General features: G+C 40.0%; 3 protein-coding genes across 4 annotated transcripts; 2 read left to right on the top strand and 1 right to left on the bottom strand.

The window, feature by feature from the left end:
• Positions 1 to 616: 616 nt before the first annotated feature.
• On the top strand, positions 617 to 3,891 carry agxtb (alanine--glyoxylate and serine--pyruvate aminotransferase b). Its single transcript, XM_034887232.1, has 11 exons — positions 617 to 928; positions 1,318 to 1,510; positions 1,614 to 1,678; positions 1,829 to 1,929; positions 2,028 to 2,098; positions 2,181 to 2,265; positions 2,380 to 2,478; positions 2,667 to 2,736; positions 3,112 to 3,207; positions 3,335 to 3,463; positions 3,726 to 3,891. Exons 1-11 carry the CDS (start codon positions 650 to 652, stop codon positions 3,831 to 3,833), a joined length of 1,296 nt encoding a protein of 431 aa, XP_034743123.1. The 5' UTR covers positions 617 to 649; the 3' UTR covers positions 3,834 to 3,891.
• Positions 3,892 to 4,204: 313 nt separating this feature from the next.
• thap4 (THAP domain containing 4) lies at positions 4,205 to 7,395 on the top strand. Its single transcript, XM_034887247.1, has 5 exons — positions 4,205 to 4,367; positions 5,763 to 5,916; positions 6,150 to 6,259; positions 6,781 to 6,884; positions 7,050 to 7,395. The coding sequence occupies exons 1-5, from the start codon at positions 4,343 to 4,345 to the stop codon at positions 7,164 to 7,166; spliced, it is 510 nt and encodes a 169-aa protein (XP_034743138.1). The 5' UTR covers positions 4,205 to 4,342; the 3' UTR covers positions 7,167 to 7,395.
• A 1,375-nt stretch (positions 7,396 to 8,770) lies between these two features.
• Positions 8,771 to 17,275, bottom strand: bokb (BCL2 family apoptosis regulator BOK b). Of its 2 annotated transcripts, none has more exons than XM_034887241.1 (5): positions 16,964 to 17,275; positions 16,092 to 16,433; positions 14,353 to 14,481; positions 10,947 to 11,110; positions 8,771 to 9,712 (listed from the first exon to the last, which is right to left on the bottom strand). In XM_034887241.1, the coding sequence occupies exons 2-5, from the start codon at positions 16,312 to 16,314 to the stop codon at positions 9,587 to 9,589; spliced, it is 642 nt and encodes a 213-aa protein (XP_034743132.1). In that variant the 5' UTR covers positions 16,315 to 16,433; positions 16,964 to 17,275; the 3' UTR covers positions 8,771 to 9,586. The 2 variants fall into 2 exon arrangements, with proteins under 2 accessions (XP_034743132.1, XP_034743131.1); XM_034887240.1 differs by having other exon boundaries at positions 8,772 to 9,712; positions 16,092 to 16,436; positions 16,964 to 17,274.
• Positions 17,276 to 17,686: the final 411 nt, after the last annotated feature.

The following is a 17,686-nucleotide window of genomic DNA, read 5'->3' as shown; positions in this document are numbered from 1 at the left end:
TCTCTGAGAGGAGACTCCTCTTTACAGATACATTGCTGCTGTAACCACATGCTATCCAAAATCAACAAACCGCCTACAAACCGATATGAACCGGTTCTAAGCTGCCAAGTAGACATCCTGTCTTTTCCACAAGTGTCATCATAAACATTTCTGGTGGACCCAAACTTTAACAATATAACATGCATGCACTGATGAGCCTTTGTGTTGGCGCGAATTTTCTTAAAGTCAAACACTGACACTTGAATCGTGGACACTAATAATAAAATCATTTTATATCATGATCTTTATCATGATTATTGTATATTTTCACAAAGTCTCCTCCAAACAGGGGAATGGCTTTGACATCCACCTGTTCAGAAGCTGTTTGAGTATTTTCCAATTTTGAAAGTTTCAAACTTGTAAAACCATGAAATGCAAAACATTTGCAGAAGTTAACCTTAAATCTACAATATAAAACACTTAGTGTACTATTTTTTTTTTTTTTTTTTGCCAACTCTAAAGGTCACAAGCTATACGGGGAAGGCACACCGCCCCTGGTCAAAAGGTCAAAGACCTGTTTGTTTTAAATGTTCACCTAAAACTTACAGTCAGAATGAGTCTCTCTGTCTGTCAGTGGTGATCCCACTCGGGAACCAGAACACGAGCCGTGATGCAGCGGGCTTTGTTTAGCCGGAGCGCGCTGCTCGCCCAGCAGGCGGCAGCGGCCGTCGACAGTCTTCTGGCAGCGAGGAGCGTGCCTCTGCTCCAGCGCCTGGACCGCTCCATTTCCTCCGCCACCACCACCACCCCACCACCGGCATGCATTCTCCGGCCGCTGGAAGCTCCACTGCGTTACCTGTTTGGACCTGGACCCTCAAACGTTCCTCCGCGTATTTTAGCCGCACAGGGCAGGCCGATAATTGGTCACATGCATCCAGAAATGTTTGAGGTAAACGCTTTGTTTTAAACGCAAATAGACTGAGTTATATTAGCCTATAGACTATATCCAATTATAATTACCTGGACGTAAGCATGTTTACAAAAACTGGCGTACAATTTGGAGGCGCAGGTGCATTTAGTCTTTTGGCTAATTTCAGTCTAGTATTTTTAAATTTGAGGAATAATTCATTTTGTTTGAATATTTCTTTCCACCACTGAGGTGTGGGCTTTACTGGACTTAATTCAACTTAAACATTTGTGATACACCAATTATTCATTTTAACTACTCATTGCATTTACATCAATATTTTGTGCGTATTTACGCATAGGCCAAGTATATCTATGGTAACAATAGCTGAAAAACTAGGCTATAAAGTGTTTTTTTATTGTATTTCTCAGATCATGAATGACATCAAGAGAGGGATCCAGTACATCTTTCAGACAGAGAACAACATGACTATAGCTATGAGCGGCTCCGGGCACGCGGCCATGGAGTGCGCGGTGTTCAATACGGTGGAGCCCGGTGAGAGCGTGCTCGTTGCTATTAACGGAATCTGGGGAGAGCGCGTTGCAGAAATTGCAGAAAGAATGGGTACGTCTTTACGCACGGTTTTAAGCACAACTACATTTACACTGATTGTGTTTTATATTACCATACCATTAATCTGTCTGTCTCAAATGTTTTTTATCTTTAGGTGCCAATGTACATAAAATGGTAAAAGCACCTGGAGGATATTTCAGTAATAAGGAAATTGAACAGGTAGGCAGTTCATATTTTACAAAAGCTATAACAAACCACCAAAAATGTCTGAACTATTATGTTAAATACATGACTGAGAAACATAATGATCTGTACTGTCAGTAACAAGAACACATATGTCATTAAACTCCACTGTGTGTCTTTCTGTAGGCTGTAGAAAAACACAAGCCTGTCCTGTTTTTCCTTACACATGGAGAGTCTTCCGCGGGCCTCTGTCACCCTGTAGACGGCATTGGAGACATCTGCAGGAAGTGAGCCTCCAAATGTATCCGCCTAAAGCACTGTGTATGAAACGGTTTCATACAATTCCCAAACACATTGTCATCTTCCTCACTGTTGTCTCCCACAGACATAACTGCCTCTTCCTTGTTGACACAGTCGCATCTCTTGGTGCAGCACCAATTTTTATGGACAAGCAAAGTAAGACGATTAATGAATAACGATGACTACATGTTACCATGTGCTTGCGTTTGATATAATCTGCTTCTCTTTGTGCTACCAGATATTGACATCCTGTATACTGGCTCTCAGAAGGCTCTGAATGCACCTCCTGGCACAGCACCTATCTCCTTTAATGACAGAGCATGGTGAGTAGGGACTTTCTGCATGCATGTTTCCATGTACAAGTCCTAAATTGTCACAAATGCATACAAAAATCAGATCAAGCAATCATCTCTTTGACTCTCTGTTACCCTTCACAGCCACAAGATGTTTAACAGGAAAACCAAACCTGTCTCCTACCTCTTTGATATGACTCATTTGTCCAACTACTGGGGTTGCGACGGCCAACCAGCCAGAGTGTAAGTCCATTACAGCCAACTGAGTTTATCCTCTCTCTTCATATCACCTTGACCTTGCTTAAACTCTGTTAGAACTAGACTAAAACACATTGGATGTTTACATTCTTGACTATTATGATTCAAGTTTTTGAAAGAAATGGTGGGTGTCACTGTGCTGGATATTTAATCATGTTTGCTCTGGGTTTTAGATACCACCACACTGGTCCAGTGTCTGGATTCTTTGCCCTGAGAGAGAGTCTGGCAGTTCTTGCTGAGAAGGTCAGGGATAATTTTACAACTTGTTATGGATACTTTGATGAAAGATATTGACAACTTCTAGTGTAACAATTTAAATACTTACATAACATTTGTCAGAACCTTCTTAAGACAACTGGTACATAATGTGGGCCGTGCTGGGGGCACACTCTTGATTTAGTTTTGTCTCCAATTATGCCAGTCACTTATATTGGCAGCAATGTGTCAACGTCTTTATTCCAAACACCATTGAATCGCGAGGAAGGATGAAGCAGTGTTAAAAATGAAAATGAAACATAGCTCTCTGAGTTTGCCTCTGTAATACTGCAGTAGTTTTGAGTTGGCACAGCCAACTTCTAACTTTCACACATACCTCCATCGATCTTTGTCTCCCTCTAGGGGCTGGAGGAGTCCTGGAAGAAACACAAGGAGGTGGCAGCCTACCTATATAGAGGGCTGGAGGACTTGGGCTTCAAGCTCTTCATCCCTGAACAGGTGCGACAGACATAAAACAAAACAACATGCTTGGTGTTTTGTTTTGTTCACAAGAACAACAAAAAGCTTATCTACAAGAGATACAACACTACAACTGACCAGAGTCATTTTGTGACATGTCCTGCAGGACTTAAGGCTCCCCTCCGTCACCACCATTGCCATTCCGGATGGCTATGATTGGAGGGAGATGCTGGCCTACATTATGAAACACCATCAGATGGAGATGACTGGTGGCCTAGGCCCTTCTATCGGCATGGTGGGTTGCAGCTGACATTACAGCCCTATACAGAGGAGTAATATGCCTTTAACATTTAGGTCATCAGCTATTATAGATGTGACCATCAGTGTCAGCATTTTAAAAGAAGGTGATGTTTTCAATAGAGAATTATTTACCCTAAAATAAACCCTTAACAAATAGAGATAGTGCTGGAAAATTACAGCTTTCTGAATCATGCTGCTAAGTCACGGCCGGCTCTGATGCAGTCTCTACTCACTCACTCTCTCTCTCTCTTCATTAGGTGATGAGGATTGGATTGATGGGATACAACTGCGAGAAGATTAATGCAGACATGGCACTACATGCCCTGGAAGATGCTCTCAAGAACTGCAAAAAGAGCAAGGCTTAAGACACATGATTCCCTGTCCAGCCACCCTGTACTTCTTCATTAGGAAATACAAAGTAAACACTCAGTGACCCCACAATGCAGACCCCTAGAACAGTGCATACAGTTCAGGAATCTTTCTGCGATTTGGGATGCAAAGATTTTATAAAAACCTATAATGCCATGTGCCCTTCTTGTTTAAGTATAACAGTTTTGAAATACAGGAGCAGATTTTGTTATATGGTCCATGCTAAGTGCAATGAAAGATGTCAATAAAGTGTGCTTTAATTTATCAAACACTTCTTCTGCCTCAATGTGTGATAACAGTAAAGGATTTCCGAAATAGCTCCAAAGGTTTATACATGTATGTGTTTGAAGGTCTGAACTACATTTCCCAAGATTCCCTACTGTGGTTGCAGTATAAGTCACAATAGCTCAACGCTGTCACAGTGTAGCCTAGCTACTATTAATTTAATGTCATTTACTTCTTCCTGATTTTTCGCATTTTTCCCCGCCTGACTGCAGTTTTTTTAATGGCGTGTCCTGGCAATCACACAGGTAGGATGCTGGTTACTTTTTAAATAAAAAACAAATATTGAATCGATGTCAACTGTATATCTACAATGTCGCAGTGACCACAGGCTCAATTAAAACGTATTTAGTAGATTTTAGCTAATACTTATTGAAGTAAAATGGGTCCTCGTATATACAGCCCTTTTAACATACAACTCAAGCTTACCGTTGACCGTTTGGGAGTTTAATTTAACCTAATGGTACCTTTGAAAACGATAGTAACATTAGCTAACATTAGCTTCCATGATAGGAAACACATTGCAACCACCACCGGGACAAAGTTGAGCTGGTTGTAGTCAGTGACTTTTGAATGTCAACAGGAGTGTTAGTTTGTGTAATTGTCTAATTGCTACTTAACGTTGCTGTGATAACTGCGTCTTGTTTGCTAAGTTTCGATATTAATAGGAGTGCGATATAAACCAGTCACCTTCCTCTGTCTATCGTCTGTATTTAGCGTAGTCGTCTTCTTCTGCCTTGTTTCGACCAAACCGTAGCACTACCGCCATCTACAGTTAAAAGTAGAGACAAGCAATCCGCTGCATATATAATATAATATATATATATATATATATATATATATATATATATATATATATATATATATAGTTTTTAGATGTGAGTGTGTACACTTGGTATCACATACATACATACATACATACATACATGCAAGTATACATACATACATACATACATATATACATACATGCATACCTGTGAGATTTACAGTTACACTTTATAGTCAGAATACAATAAGATACATTTAAATTAAATAAAAGACTAGATAAAATTGAAAAATACATACACTTTTTTGGAGAACAATAAAAAGATGTCATTAGTTTTATTTTTAAAGTGTTTTTACCTGCTTTAGTTTCAGGGTTCTGGTGTTGTGGATATGGGTTTACTGTCACATTGGCATGGCTAACTGGGACACTTGAATAGACCAGAGTCATTTTTAATGTAATTAGGAACACTTGTGCTTCTCCTACTATAACAAGTCAAAATGTCTGCTGTGAATAAGTCTTATCTGTTAATTGAGATAAATGCTTTTTAAATTAAAATGTTCATTAGTGTTCACTTCATAACATTTACGACTCATAAACAGATATTAGTTGCCTGTAATATATATATAGTTATACAGTATATGTAATGTTTTTTACTGGTATTTACTCTAAATTCCATAAATGATCCATTCTTTGATAGGACTAGTTCAAACTCTCTGTTAATGATATCAATGTGTTCAATATATTTATTGGTGTTGGATCAAATCTGTGGTATCACCTATCACAGCCTCATATGGAATTTATTTTCTCTGATTTCATGATAATGTGTCATAAACTCTGTGTGTGTGTGCGCGTGTGTGCATGTGTGTTTTGCCATCAGTGGAGCTGAACCCAGCCCTCCTCCCTCTAGACTGGCTTCTGGGTAGCTGGGAGTCAGATGAACCTGGAGAGGGATGTTTTACCTCTATAAAACCTTTCCGCTACATAGAGACACTGAACTTCAGCCACGTGGGACAACCAGTCATCAACTTCACGTAGGTTATTCTGTGTGCAATCAGACTTTTAAAGATTAACACCAAGGTTAAAAAAGTGTTTCCACGCTCTCTGTGGTTGAAAGTTTCAAGCCTGTTTCATGTGTGACCTACACCCGGCATCGGTGATGGGTAATTACCACACCAAACAATCTACCAGCAGGAAATTTGCATCATGTGGACAGACGTCACCTTCAGTCGTTTGCTGATCCCTCGCCTTTTACTGTGTCTGACAGGTTCAATGCCTTCCATGCAGAGACCAAGAAGCCCCTGCACAGGGAGTGTGGCTTCATTCGAATGCAGCCGGGGGCCAACAGAGTCGCGTTCATCATCGCGCAGAACTCCGGTAGTTACATTCATGATGCTGGAGGTCCTCGTTATTGAAAAGCAGGCTCCTGCTCGTATTTCTGGAATGTGTTATAATTTTGAAAGGATCATCTAGATGTGCAGAGGCTGGATATGTAAAGGATTGTCGGTCGCTTAACACAAAATATACAACATCTCCCAACGTATTTTGCATTCATTAAATTAGATGTCACTCAGGGCCATTGTGAAAGCATATTCCCGACATGATGAAAAAAAACGAATACTTAGCAATTACACTCCAATCTATGTTTGTTTTACTTTTTGCTGTCTTTTATTTTTGCATTTAAAGGTAATAAATAATTCTCAAATTGTTAACACGCTTTTAAAACTATTTCCAGTGTAACATTTAGTTCATTGCTTTGAAAATGTAAGGTACATTTTTTGTTACCAGTTTAAAATTAAATTGCATATATACAATGAGTTTTTCCAATGACTAACTTACTTCCGTGTCTACACAAACACGTCACGCATGTGTTGAGTCCAGTGTGTCTTTGTGTGCAGGTCTGGTGGAGATTGAGGAGGGAGAGCTGACAGCACAGCAGCTGACCCTCCAGAGCCAGGCTCTGGCCAGAGTCTCTTTCGCCAGGGAGCCGCATGTACAGAAGGTAAAACTGGTTCTCTGATCATGCACTCATTGTTAATATTAACGGCTTAATTTAGTCGCTGAAGTCAAATCTATGTGTCATTACTGCCCACACAGTCTACAAAGCAGCACCAGAACATTCTCCGGAACGTGTCCGTGACCTCGCCTGCTCTTTTCCATCTTTCAGATTTCTAGAGTGATTCAGCTCCGACCAGATGGGAGGTTGGAGCAGACAGTTTCCATGGCAACAGACAACCAGCCACTGATGCAGCATTTGCACATCACCTACCGTCGTTCATCTTGACCCAACGGGCTGTGAGGCTTCTTTTACATAGATGTACTTTGGTCAGGAAAGATAAATGTTGTCTTTAAAAAGGGGCTTAACCAATAATCATGGTTTAGTTAGATAATCACATAAACAGTTTGAGTTACGGTGTACTATTAAAACATTACATACAGTAATAACTAGGCGTTGTTTATGCACTACAGGGAGACAGAAATAGAGTTTATGTTACTGTTCAATAAAAAAATAACTGAAAAGGGCAGTGTGGAGTTTTCTTGTTAACAAACAAAAGTTTTATTTACATTAAGCAAAGTCTCGCATTGCCAGCCCTTCCTCCACCCAGCAATCTGGGATGGAAGAAAAACGGGCTCTGGTTTATTGGCATTTCTTCAAACCAATCACAATCGTTTTGGACGCCGTTAAGCGGCAAACGGAGCCACGGAGCCGCTGCAAAAGAACCCCGGGAAGGAACTTGTGGTGGAATGTTTTTGTTCAAAAGTAGTTTTAGTCTTGCAACAGAAAACTGTCTGCTGTCTGGATTTACCCTGCAGAGATCTGAGGAGCAAGCCTGACAAATTAAGTTAAGAATGCCAACGCAAAGGAGACAAAAATTAGAGACCTTGAGTCCAAAATTAGGGACATCCGGCACAATATCCAGCGGCAGAGTCCCAGTAATGAAAGGTCTTTGATATAGATTACATTAGGTGTTTCTCACCCAAACTCATTATGTTTGTCGTGAGGTTTAACAAAGTGCATTTCCTTCCTCATAGAACAAAGTATTTTAAATTAAACCAGAACTGATTAATAAGCCATTCACAGTTTCACTATACTGGCCGTGTGTACTTAGACTTGCATGGCTTAATCTAGTCTTCTTCTTCCCTGCCTTTGCTGCATATTGCTGCAATTTCGCAGAATTACCACCAGCTGTAGATCAGTGGAATAGAGTGAAACCACTACTGGAGGTCTAAAACTCCACAGTAAACCTTTTAATCAAAAAAAGTAAAAAGTTTTGTATTTCACTAAATGACCTTGGTTAAGCATGGGTGCTCAAGTTATTTAATCTCGGAGCTGTAAAGCTTATAAAGCACTGAAGAATTAATGTTAAGTACAATGTCCTCTTATCTTTAACTTAGAAGATTGAAAGCTAAAGAAACTGCTGTTGTTCTGGAGTCAATGAACCGTGTTGACGGAGGGTTGTTCTATGCAGGGTGTTATTGTGATTGGGGTTATGATTTGGTTTTATGTCAGACCGGTTTCTTGGTATAAATGTAAATGTTCCTTTACAGGCTGCATGAGAAGAAATTTCACCAATTTCTTTACTTAGTGTTAATTTATTATATTATGTTAATGTTTTTACGCTTCCTGTTCTGTCCTTGGAGTCTTTAACATGAATGACGATAATTCAATTTATCTGTTATGATGCCTTTATAATGTTACAACATCAAGTATACAATTCTGCAACAAGGTGCCTCTGTCTCTTTTTTTTGCTTTTATTAAAGAGGAACAGTAAATGAGTAGAAAGATGTGGCGTATGACATGCAACAAAGTCTGCAATTTAAACCTGTGGTATAAAGTATCATAAAATATTCTACATAATAAGTAAATGTGAAGATTTTATTTTATGAGTTTTTAAATAATAATAATAAAAACATCCAGACACAACTTTATTTAATTAACACTGTGAAAGTAACCATTAAGCATACCACACAATCATCCTGAAGAGCAGTTGTCTATATACTGCAGTGGCTTCAATTGATAGTCATAATCAAAATAGAAGAAAAAAAACAACATTAAGTCATAAATACAACTATTTACAGTTTTAAAAAAAAGGAAATAATTTCACCAAAATATGTGGATGCAGTTCATATCATTCTTCTGTCTTCAAGTTCTTTGGCAAGCATTTCATGGTCACAGGTGTCTAAAATCGCAGCAGAAAGTCTACTCATATTTGGGGAGAGGCACTGCTTGTGCTTTGGTGACGTACAATAGTGTAAATCAGACTCTCGCGAGAACTCACGGGACCCAGCCAGCTGAGCATCAATTTTCATTACAAACGTGGCTTTCACCTTTCATTACTGCTTCATTTGTTCTGAGACAAACGTCAAATCAAAGCATCAAACTGTTTATCTCAGGAGTGCAAACAACGTCACATTCAACCTGAACACCATCACTCATCACAGTTACAACACGCGAGAAGCCTGGTTCACTGCACCAGTGTAAACAGTGTGAAAGTTGATTTCGTTGCCTTTTATGCTGGAAAATATCACCATGACTACTCTTTGGCTGAAGGGTAATCACGTATCCGACAACGAGACAACACGAACACAACGCTGATGAAACTTTGATGGCCATCCGATGTGTAGGACAATCTCCGCCCCCTCGATTGTTGACCGAAGTCATGGAAGTCTGACATTTCAATCGATGAGGACTCCTGTGCTGAGTCATGGTTCCTTCATGATGTAGACGTACATTGTAGTGACGAAGTACTTCAGGGACTCGATGGCAGACGACAGCCAGTGGTACTCAGGGGCAACATCCTTCTTCACCACACATTTGGTAATCTCCGCCTGATAAAAGGAATTTAATATTTAAAAAAAATAAGACATGAGACAATAAGAGAAAACATTAAGTAATAACTTTATTTTTATTTTTAGCCAAATACAAATAGAATTTAAGGAAACAGATGCACTTTTCAAGGGGAAAAAGTGTTTCAAATTCAGAAAAAGGCAGTACCCGGTGGTAAAAACGACTTAGCAGGTATAATGCTTAGAATGCTAATAATTAAATATTCATTTAAATACAAAAGTACAGCTGCGGCTGATGGGAATGTCATAGCTCTGCAGGTATTTGGTCATTGACAAATTTAAATTCTGACCTGTTGATGGTAAAAGGAGGGTTAAAGCATGACCAGTTATTAAAATTAATTCTGAGGGGGATGTGAATGTAAAAAAATTATGGGATGGTTGTTATTTTTCTTTTTTTTTAAATCAATGGGGAGCCACCTTCATCTGACTTTGCTTTTAGGAAAAAACACATCCCTAGTATGAATGACTGGACTTATACTGCAATTCATTATGCCTGTTTGAGCATGACAAAATGTTAGTGCTGCACCTAATAATGTATTTTTTCATTATTTCAGTCTTTTTCCCAAGAGAGGGCTGCAGAAACAGATATTACCACTGCAAATCTTTGCATTGGATCAGCCAACAGGAACTAAGAGTATGTAGGGAAGAGCTAAATTTTCAGAGCCATAACTGGGCCCTTCTGAGAATGCTACATGTTGTTTGCAACGCCCTATTAACTCGGACTATCAGAGCTTATAAAAACAAACAAAAAAAGTTCTGATCCTTCAACAAGATTACATAATCACAAAAGCAATGTGGTAGACCAGAAAGTTGCCAGTTTTAAACACCAGAGGAACGAGATGGAAGCAGTTTTTTTTTGTTCAATCTTGTTGTCGACTCGGCACCGCAGACACCGCCTACCAAGAGCCTGGGTCTGGCCGAGGTTTCTTCCTAAATGGGAGTTTTTTTTCCCGCCACTGTCGCACTGTTGCTTGCCCTTGGGGGAATTACTAGAATTGTTGGAACTTTATAAATGATAGAGTGTGGTCTAGGCCTCCTCTATCTGTAAAGTGTCTTGCGATAACTCTTGTTATGATTTGATACTATAAATAAAATTGAATTGAAACACTAATCATGCAGCAGCATTAATTCTATAAAAATCTGAGAAAAAAAACAAACATGATTTAGTAAGTGCAAATGTAAAAAAATAAAAAAAAACTTCTGGATTTCCACTTACCCATCCTCCTCGTCTTTTCAACCAAGGAACCAGAAACTTGCGGACAAACTGGCCCAGACTATCCACTAAGATGTGAACCGTGGTTGCGTGACCCAGTCTGACACAATCGACAGCCAGGGCTCCGGCTACTGCGAACATCGATACCACTTTACCCCATGTTATACCTACAGCGAGAAAAACAGACATCACCGGCATACGTTTCATGTCTTTACCTTTGTCTATGGATAGATATGCAAGCCCTGATGCTCATCATTAATGCATTATTAAAACCATGACTGGATGGGAGTTTTATGCTTCAGCAATTCAAGCTCATATTGATTTAGTCCTGCAGACACAGAGCAGTTGTTCAGAATAGAATCAAATTCAATTTATTGTCCGAGAGGGGAAATATGTCTTAAGTGAAGAGCTAAGAGAAGCCAAAATATTCACACTATATCCAGAAGACCTGAGCTTTAATCCTCCATGGTGGCAGAATTTCCTGACCGGAATCAAACTGCCATCCAGTATTTATCGCAACATAAACACTCCTTTTCCTGTTCTCATGGGTGCCAATCCCAGTCCATGCCAAGCATCACCACCCACCTAATCTCTATGGTGTCTTTGTTACATAGTCTGATTTTGCCTCAAACTATATGGGGGGTTGGTGGGCTTTGTACTGAAATAAACTGCAAATATCAGGTTTGAATCAACAAACCAATGTATTTGCGTTGATGTGGCTGATAAGACGCCTTGCAGAGCAGTTATAAATTAAAGAGGGTTAGATTGTTTTGCCTTGGCCTGTAGGTGGGTAAACACTGACTCAGGTTCTACATTGGGGGGGGGGGGGGGCAAATGATTTTGCATGCACTATTAAGAAACAACAAAGAGCTAAAAATGGCAAATTCTTGTCTTTTCATCTAAACAACCCGGTCTGATAATGAATGGCATCCAGCCATTTCTAGGTTCAGTTTGCAGTGCAGCAGAGGCTGATACAACAACCGTCACCGATGCAGTGCAGGGCCTAATGGCATTAACCTCTTTAGACCGGCTACCATTGTCATTGCTGACCTAAAGTGACTTCCTGTGGCTATAAGGGGACAAAGCGAGCTCTGAGCAAGCTTAAATAAGATAACTGTCCATGGAAGCTGTCAGAGTACATCACATCTTGCTCCCTACTGAGAAACAGGCCAAGAATAGAGACAAGATTGTCAGGGATAAAGCTGGAGGAGAGGACAGTGGAAAGAGGCAGAACAGAAGTGGGAGGCAAGTTAAGATAGATGAAGGAGAGACAAGCCATGTTGATTTTACTGAGGGAAACCACAGTACAGACCACTGCTGAACCGCTTCTAAAGAAAATATGTGGTTATGATACATAGATCCACTGGACTTATCATTCCTTTGTGTCATATTAAGCTCTTTGAGGCATGATGGTGAATAACAAAAAAGCTACACAAGTCATCATAGAACAAATTCCGGTTAGCAGGAATAACAAACTTAGATGCATTTTTCTATTTATATTCAGGTTTCAGTCCGTCCCAGAAGGCAGGGGCAGCCTGGGTTCACCAGTTTGTTATTCTCCAGGAGAAATCCCACGCTGTTTCCAAAAAGGACATCCTTGTGACGTCTAAATAAGCACAAATTTAGCCAGAACACAGGAATGAAAATTACATTAAGCGAGTCCATTTTTGATCTTTCCTGGAAAAAATGACAAATTTTAGTTGCTCGTCACACTCCGGCCAGACCTTCTAATCTATCCCAAAGGCTCACACTGAGGACATAAAGTTACTCTGTTGTCAAGGCAACTTGAAACAAGTCCAAGAGCCAGCACAACCACGTTCAAGTCGAGACTGACAAAACTGAATTCTTCTGTCAAGATCAAGACTGAACAAAGATTTAAGCAATTAAATAATTTACTTATTTATTTTCTTATGACTCACAATTCACTCAGAACATCCCGTGGCTATTTCGAGGTAGTGGGAATAGTGTAAGTAAAATAAAATCTAGTAAAATACTGTTACTGTATCTCTCTTTAAATGACATTTTGGTAACCTTACCCTACATGTGGCACATGCCTGATATCAGATAACCACCGTGGAATTTTACCGCAAATTTAGTTGCACTTTTCTGTCACCTTTCATAGACTGCAGCACAGCAGCATACATCTTTAACATGCTCATGTCACACCTTTATTATCCATCAAAATAACAACTTGCTTCCTAACAAAAACAAGAGTAACAATTTACAGCCACGCTAGCGGCTCTATCAGGCTGTACACAATGCTTTTTGAGCTAAATTTTAACATCAGCGTGCTAACATGCTCACAATTACAAAGTTAGCATCCTGATGTTTAGCAGGTGTAACGTGTACCGTGTTCACCATGCTAGTTTTTGTGCATTAGCATGCTAACATTTGCTTATGAAGACTATCAGAAGTTTGTCAAGAATAACCCAAATTATCACACAAGGTTAAATTTTACCTGATGATGACACAAAGCTTCAAGCTAAAGGATCATTGGAGGGATTTTAATTGAGCCCAAGCCGGAGTCGGGATACAAATTTCATGGACATGAATTTTATGGCAAACCATACACTTGTCTAGACATTTAACCCAAAACCACCAATGATGGAAGTAATGTCAGGGGATAACCAAAGTAAGTAGGATTCATTCTCCTACAACCTTGAATGTCTGAACCAAATTACATGAAAATCCATCAGGTAGTTGTTGAGACATTTCAGTCTGAACCAAAGTGGGGTACCGGCTGACCCACAGGCCAACACTGATGTTCCTAGAGTGACGCTGCTAGCATGGCTACAAAGTTTTAGAACACCCAATAATGTCTGCAAATGACACTTACCAAAAAACAACAACAAAAAAAACGGAATGGCCGTCATCACAACACTATATCATATGGGCTATACTAAGTCCAGGTTACCAAAAACTACAAGACCCGTGAAAAAACAGTTAGCAGAAGCAGGTATTTCTTGGGCCACACAATGCCTGAATTCAAAACTAAAGGTAAAGAAAAATATAGTATTGTTGTAATAATAAGGCAATACACTTAATATAAATACTTAATCCATAAGAATCTATGTCACAAAACTATCAACGAATCAGAGTCTAAACTTGGTGACTCTAAGAATCCGTGGGAGAAATGATGTGTTTTAGATGAAGTCACGCTCCACTTACGTATGATTCACACCCACTCACTCTCACTAAAGCACCTCTCAGCTAAAAGGGGCCGATAGAAAGTGAACAGTCACACCTGTTACTGTGTTCACAGTAACTGCCTTCATCCGTTGTCTGAGACACTGCAGAAGTCTCAATCACTTTCTGTGCTGGCTTTGAATTTGATGGCATACAGTGTACAACATCATCATCTTCATCTTCATCATCATCATCATCATCACCTTCAGCAACAGCCGTGTACCTGTTGAGAAGATCTCTGTTGCCACGCCGATGAAGGCATCTGAAACCATACTCTCCATGGCAACAGAGATGTTGAGTTGCCGTGCCACGTTCCTGTACAAATAGGGCTGTATACACTCTAGCTCGTCGCCTAGGTAACACAGAGAGAGAGAGAGAGAGAGAGAGAGAGAGAGAGAGAGGCATCATAAGTCTGTTAGGAAGACTGCAGTTTAAACCAATTATTTAAACTCTGTGGGTTATCCAATCTCTAATACAATCCGTTGAATCTAACCATTCAACTGATTTAAACAATTGACTTTGTTCCGCTGGTGTAGGGTCACTCAGACATCAGAATGTTAAAGTAAAACATGCATGTCTCTTAAAAAGTCTCTTAAAGTAAAACATGCATGTCTCTTAAAAAGACGGCTGGCACTTGAGCTGCTGTGTTAAGTGAGTCAAGTCTTCCAGATGTGATCACTTAGCTCAAGACACAGACAGACACACAGACACAGACAGAGAGAGCGAGAGAGACACACACACACAAACACACACACACACACACACACACACACTTGTTCCAAGCTCATAGATTGAATGTATCTATGATATACAGTACAGTATGTGGAAAACGTCCAGTCTGAGGAGTCATTCAGTGTAGTTTGTTATATGTTATATGTATCAATTATCTGTTCAATCTCTCAGCTCTCAACCTACTATTATCTAAAAGTAGATTAGTGCTTTTTTAGACCCAAGAGGAGTTCATACTGATCATATCACCGTCACAGCAGTCAGTTCACACAGGCTTCCATCTGAATTCACACAAGACAATGAGAACGTATTGATGGAGGTGAAAGCAATGAATTTAATAATCCGTGCAAGATCAGTGAGCATTTCCTTTTAAGTGTTCAGAACTCGAGTTAGCAGCCTTCCCAATGTTCCCTTGGAAATGCACACAGTAAACTTAGTTTTGAGAGTTGTTGGTACTGGTAAACACTGTTACGTGGAATTTGCATTTTGCCCAAACATTTTGCAAAGTCTCAAATCCAATACTTTTACTGAATATGACTGATCATGGGTCCTGCTCCTCCTATTTTATTGTATATTGCAACAGGAGGCATTTTTCAACTTCTAACGGTTAGTTTTAAATATAATAATATCTCAAAATCTTCCTGGCGTATTTCCTATTTCAAATCCATTTGATAGAGTGAAGTTAAGCTGTGATATGATTTTGGTAAAGATTTTGATCCAGTTTAAAGAGTTCTTTATATTACAAGAAATATTGAAAAACACTATTTTCTGGCACAAACGTTTCATCATTGTCCATCCCTAAGCATATTTTTGAGACCCAGACCCAATGAAAACTATATTCAGAGCAGATGAAAATGCCCTTAATTATTTATTAAGATTATCTTAATCTCTGTATAAAAAATAAAAGGTGGAGGTTAAGACACTGTCAATAAACCACAATGTCCTCTGACCAAAACACTTGTTGCATCTCTCTACTGTTTATGCCTGTATAAATAATAATAAAAACTAAAAAAGGTATAAAAATACCCACAAAAATATAAATAATCTGATCTACTTAAAAGCATTATGTTAAAACTAATGCGGCCACTTCATCTTATCTGAGTTTTCTTCTCCCGGGTGTATCAAGTTCAACGTAAACAAGGAAATAACTGTGATAGCTCTGAATATTCATATTTTTGCCCTTTAAGCCCATTATTTAACTCCTGACTAAACGGTTCTTCATGTTTCTCTTACCAAGACAGAGAAGCACCAAAGACACCTCAGCGAGCGCTGCATTTGAGGGCAAGAGGTTGAGTTCGGTTTTGGACCATCCCAGTCCATTCTGGTTGAGTCTGGACAGTATGTAGTCCCTGCACAAGGCTTTAGACTGAGACACCAGCTCCTTCTCACTCAACGATCGGTCAAACACATCCAGGACATCTGCAGCAAACACAGAGGACCGCCGCAGGACCTCCATGTCCTTTCTGCAGGAAGATCAGGGTCAAAGAGACTCTGACCTCTTGGGATCAGATGAGTCTCAGTGTGTCCTCTGTTGTTATCCCAGAGGAACAAAGTTCAGAGATGGAGACAATATGGCTGCTGTGAAGACAGAAAACTCTTATTAATATTTTATCAGCGGCAGCTAGAGAGAGATTGGTTGATATGAATTGCATCCCTTTATTTTGAAATGTTTCTGTAGGATAGATGCTTTTGATCAACACACTGGTGCTAGAAAGGTACGCGTCATAGTTACATTCACCAGGACTTTGGGCGTTGTTGGGTGTACATGTGAGACACTGCCAATCTAAATCAGACCACAAACTTACATAAGAAAATGATGGAGGCGTTATTGTTGTGAGTCACACTATGGGATAGTCAAGATGTTGCTACATATCTTGGATTATGCAACATCAAGCCGATACCAAGAGAGGATAAAGGAAAGCTGATAGGACAGCAGCAGTCCAAGCTATCTTGATTTGAGGTTAAACTGCATAAAGCATAGCCTATGTTTGTCAGTGCAACATATTAACCTGATAAATGTGATAAATTAGAGATATACGCCCATTTTAAAATATGGATTACTCCATAATTTAGGCTGTTGCACGCAAAGAACAAGACACGCTTACCTTCAGCGTTGTATCCACATTGGGTCCCCGCTTCTGATGTGACAAATGGGATTTTCCCAATGAATTAATCAGAAACTTTCGGTTTTCTGTAGTGTTCCCCAGCCAAGAGAGCCCGAACGTGACAGGAACACAGCTCGTTTCCTCTCAGAAGTAAATGTTTGTATCATTAGGAAACCAGTGCCAAGTTCTGCCCCGGGTCACATTCCTACGGGTTATCGTCTGCTCGGTCCACTTGTTTCTCTGTCTGAGCCGAGGCACGCACTTACAGGACGCCTACCTGTTGGTTAGTTCCCCTTTCCCATTGGCGCTCAATAGGTGCGTTGGTTTCACAGTTAGGAGAAGCCCGGAGGAGGAGTTTGACGCAGCACCGCCCTGCAGCTAAACTAGATCACCTTCACACGGGGGACAGAGGGAGCCAAATCAACTGCATCGATATTTTCATTCACAAATCTGGGCAAAAAAAACACAAAGTGAGTGAGTGAGTGAGTGAGTGAGCGAGTGAGCGAGTGAGTGAGCGAGCGAGCGAGTGAGTTGGGCTTTCCCAGTACAGGTGTAGGCTATATAACTGTTCAGATGACCTCCTCCCAGAGCATGTGTTCCTTGCTGACGCAGCACCTTTTATCCCTCCCAGAGCAGGTGTTCCACTCTGCACTTACTGTATATATAGCCTACTGACTCGCTGAGACTTATGTTAACTGGGCTTTCTGATGCTCCATGTAAAGG

This window comes from Etheostoma cragini, chromosome 12 (assembly GCF_013103735.1).
Source record: "Etheostoma cragini isolate CJK2018 chromosome 12, CSU_Ecrag_1.0, whole genome shotgun sequence".
In the NCBI taxonomy this organism is placed as follows: domain Eukaryota; kingdom Metazoa; phylum Chordata; class Actinopteri; order Perciformes; family Percidae; genus Etheostoma; species Etheostoma cragini.
The sequence above is the reverse complement of the archived record's forward strand: the minus strand, read 5'-3'. Positions and strand labels throughout refer to the sequence as shown.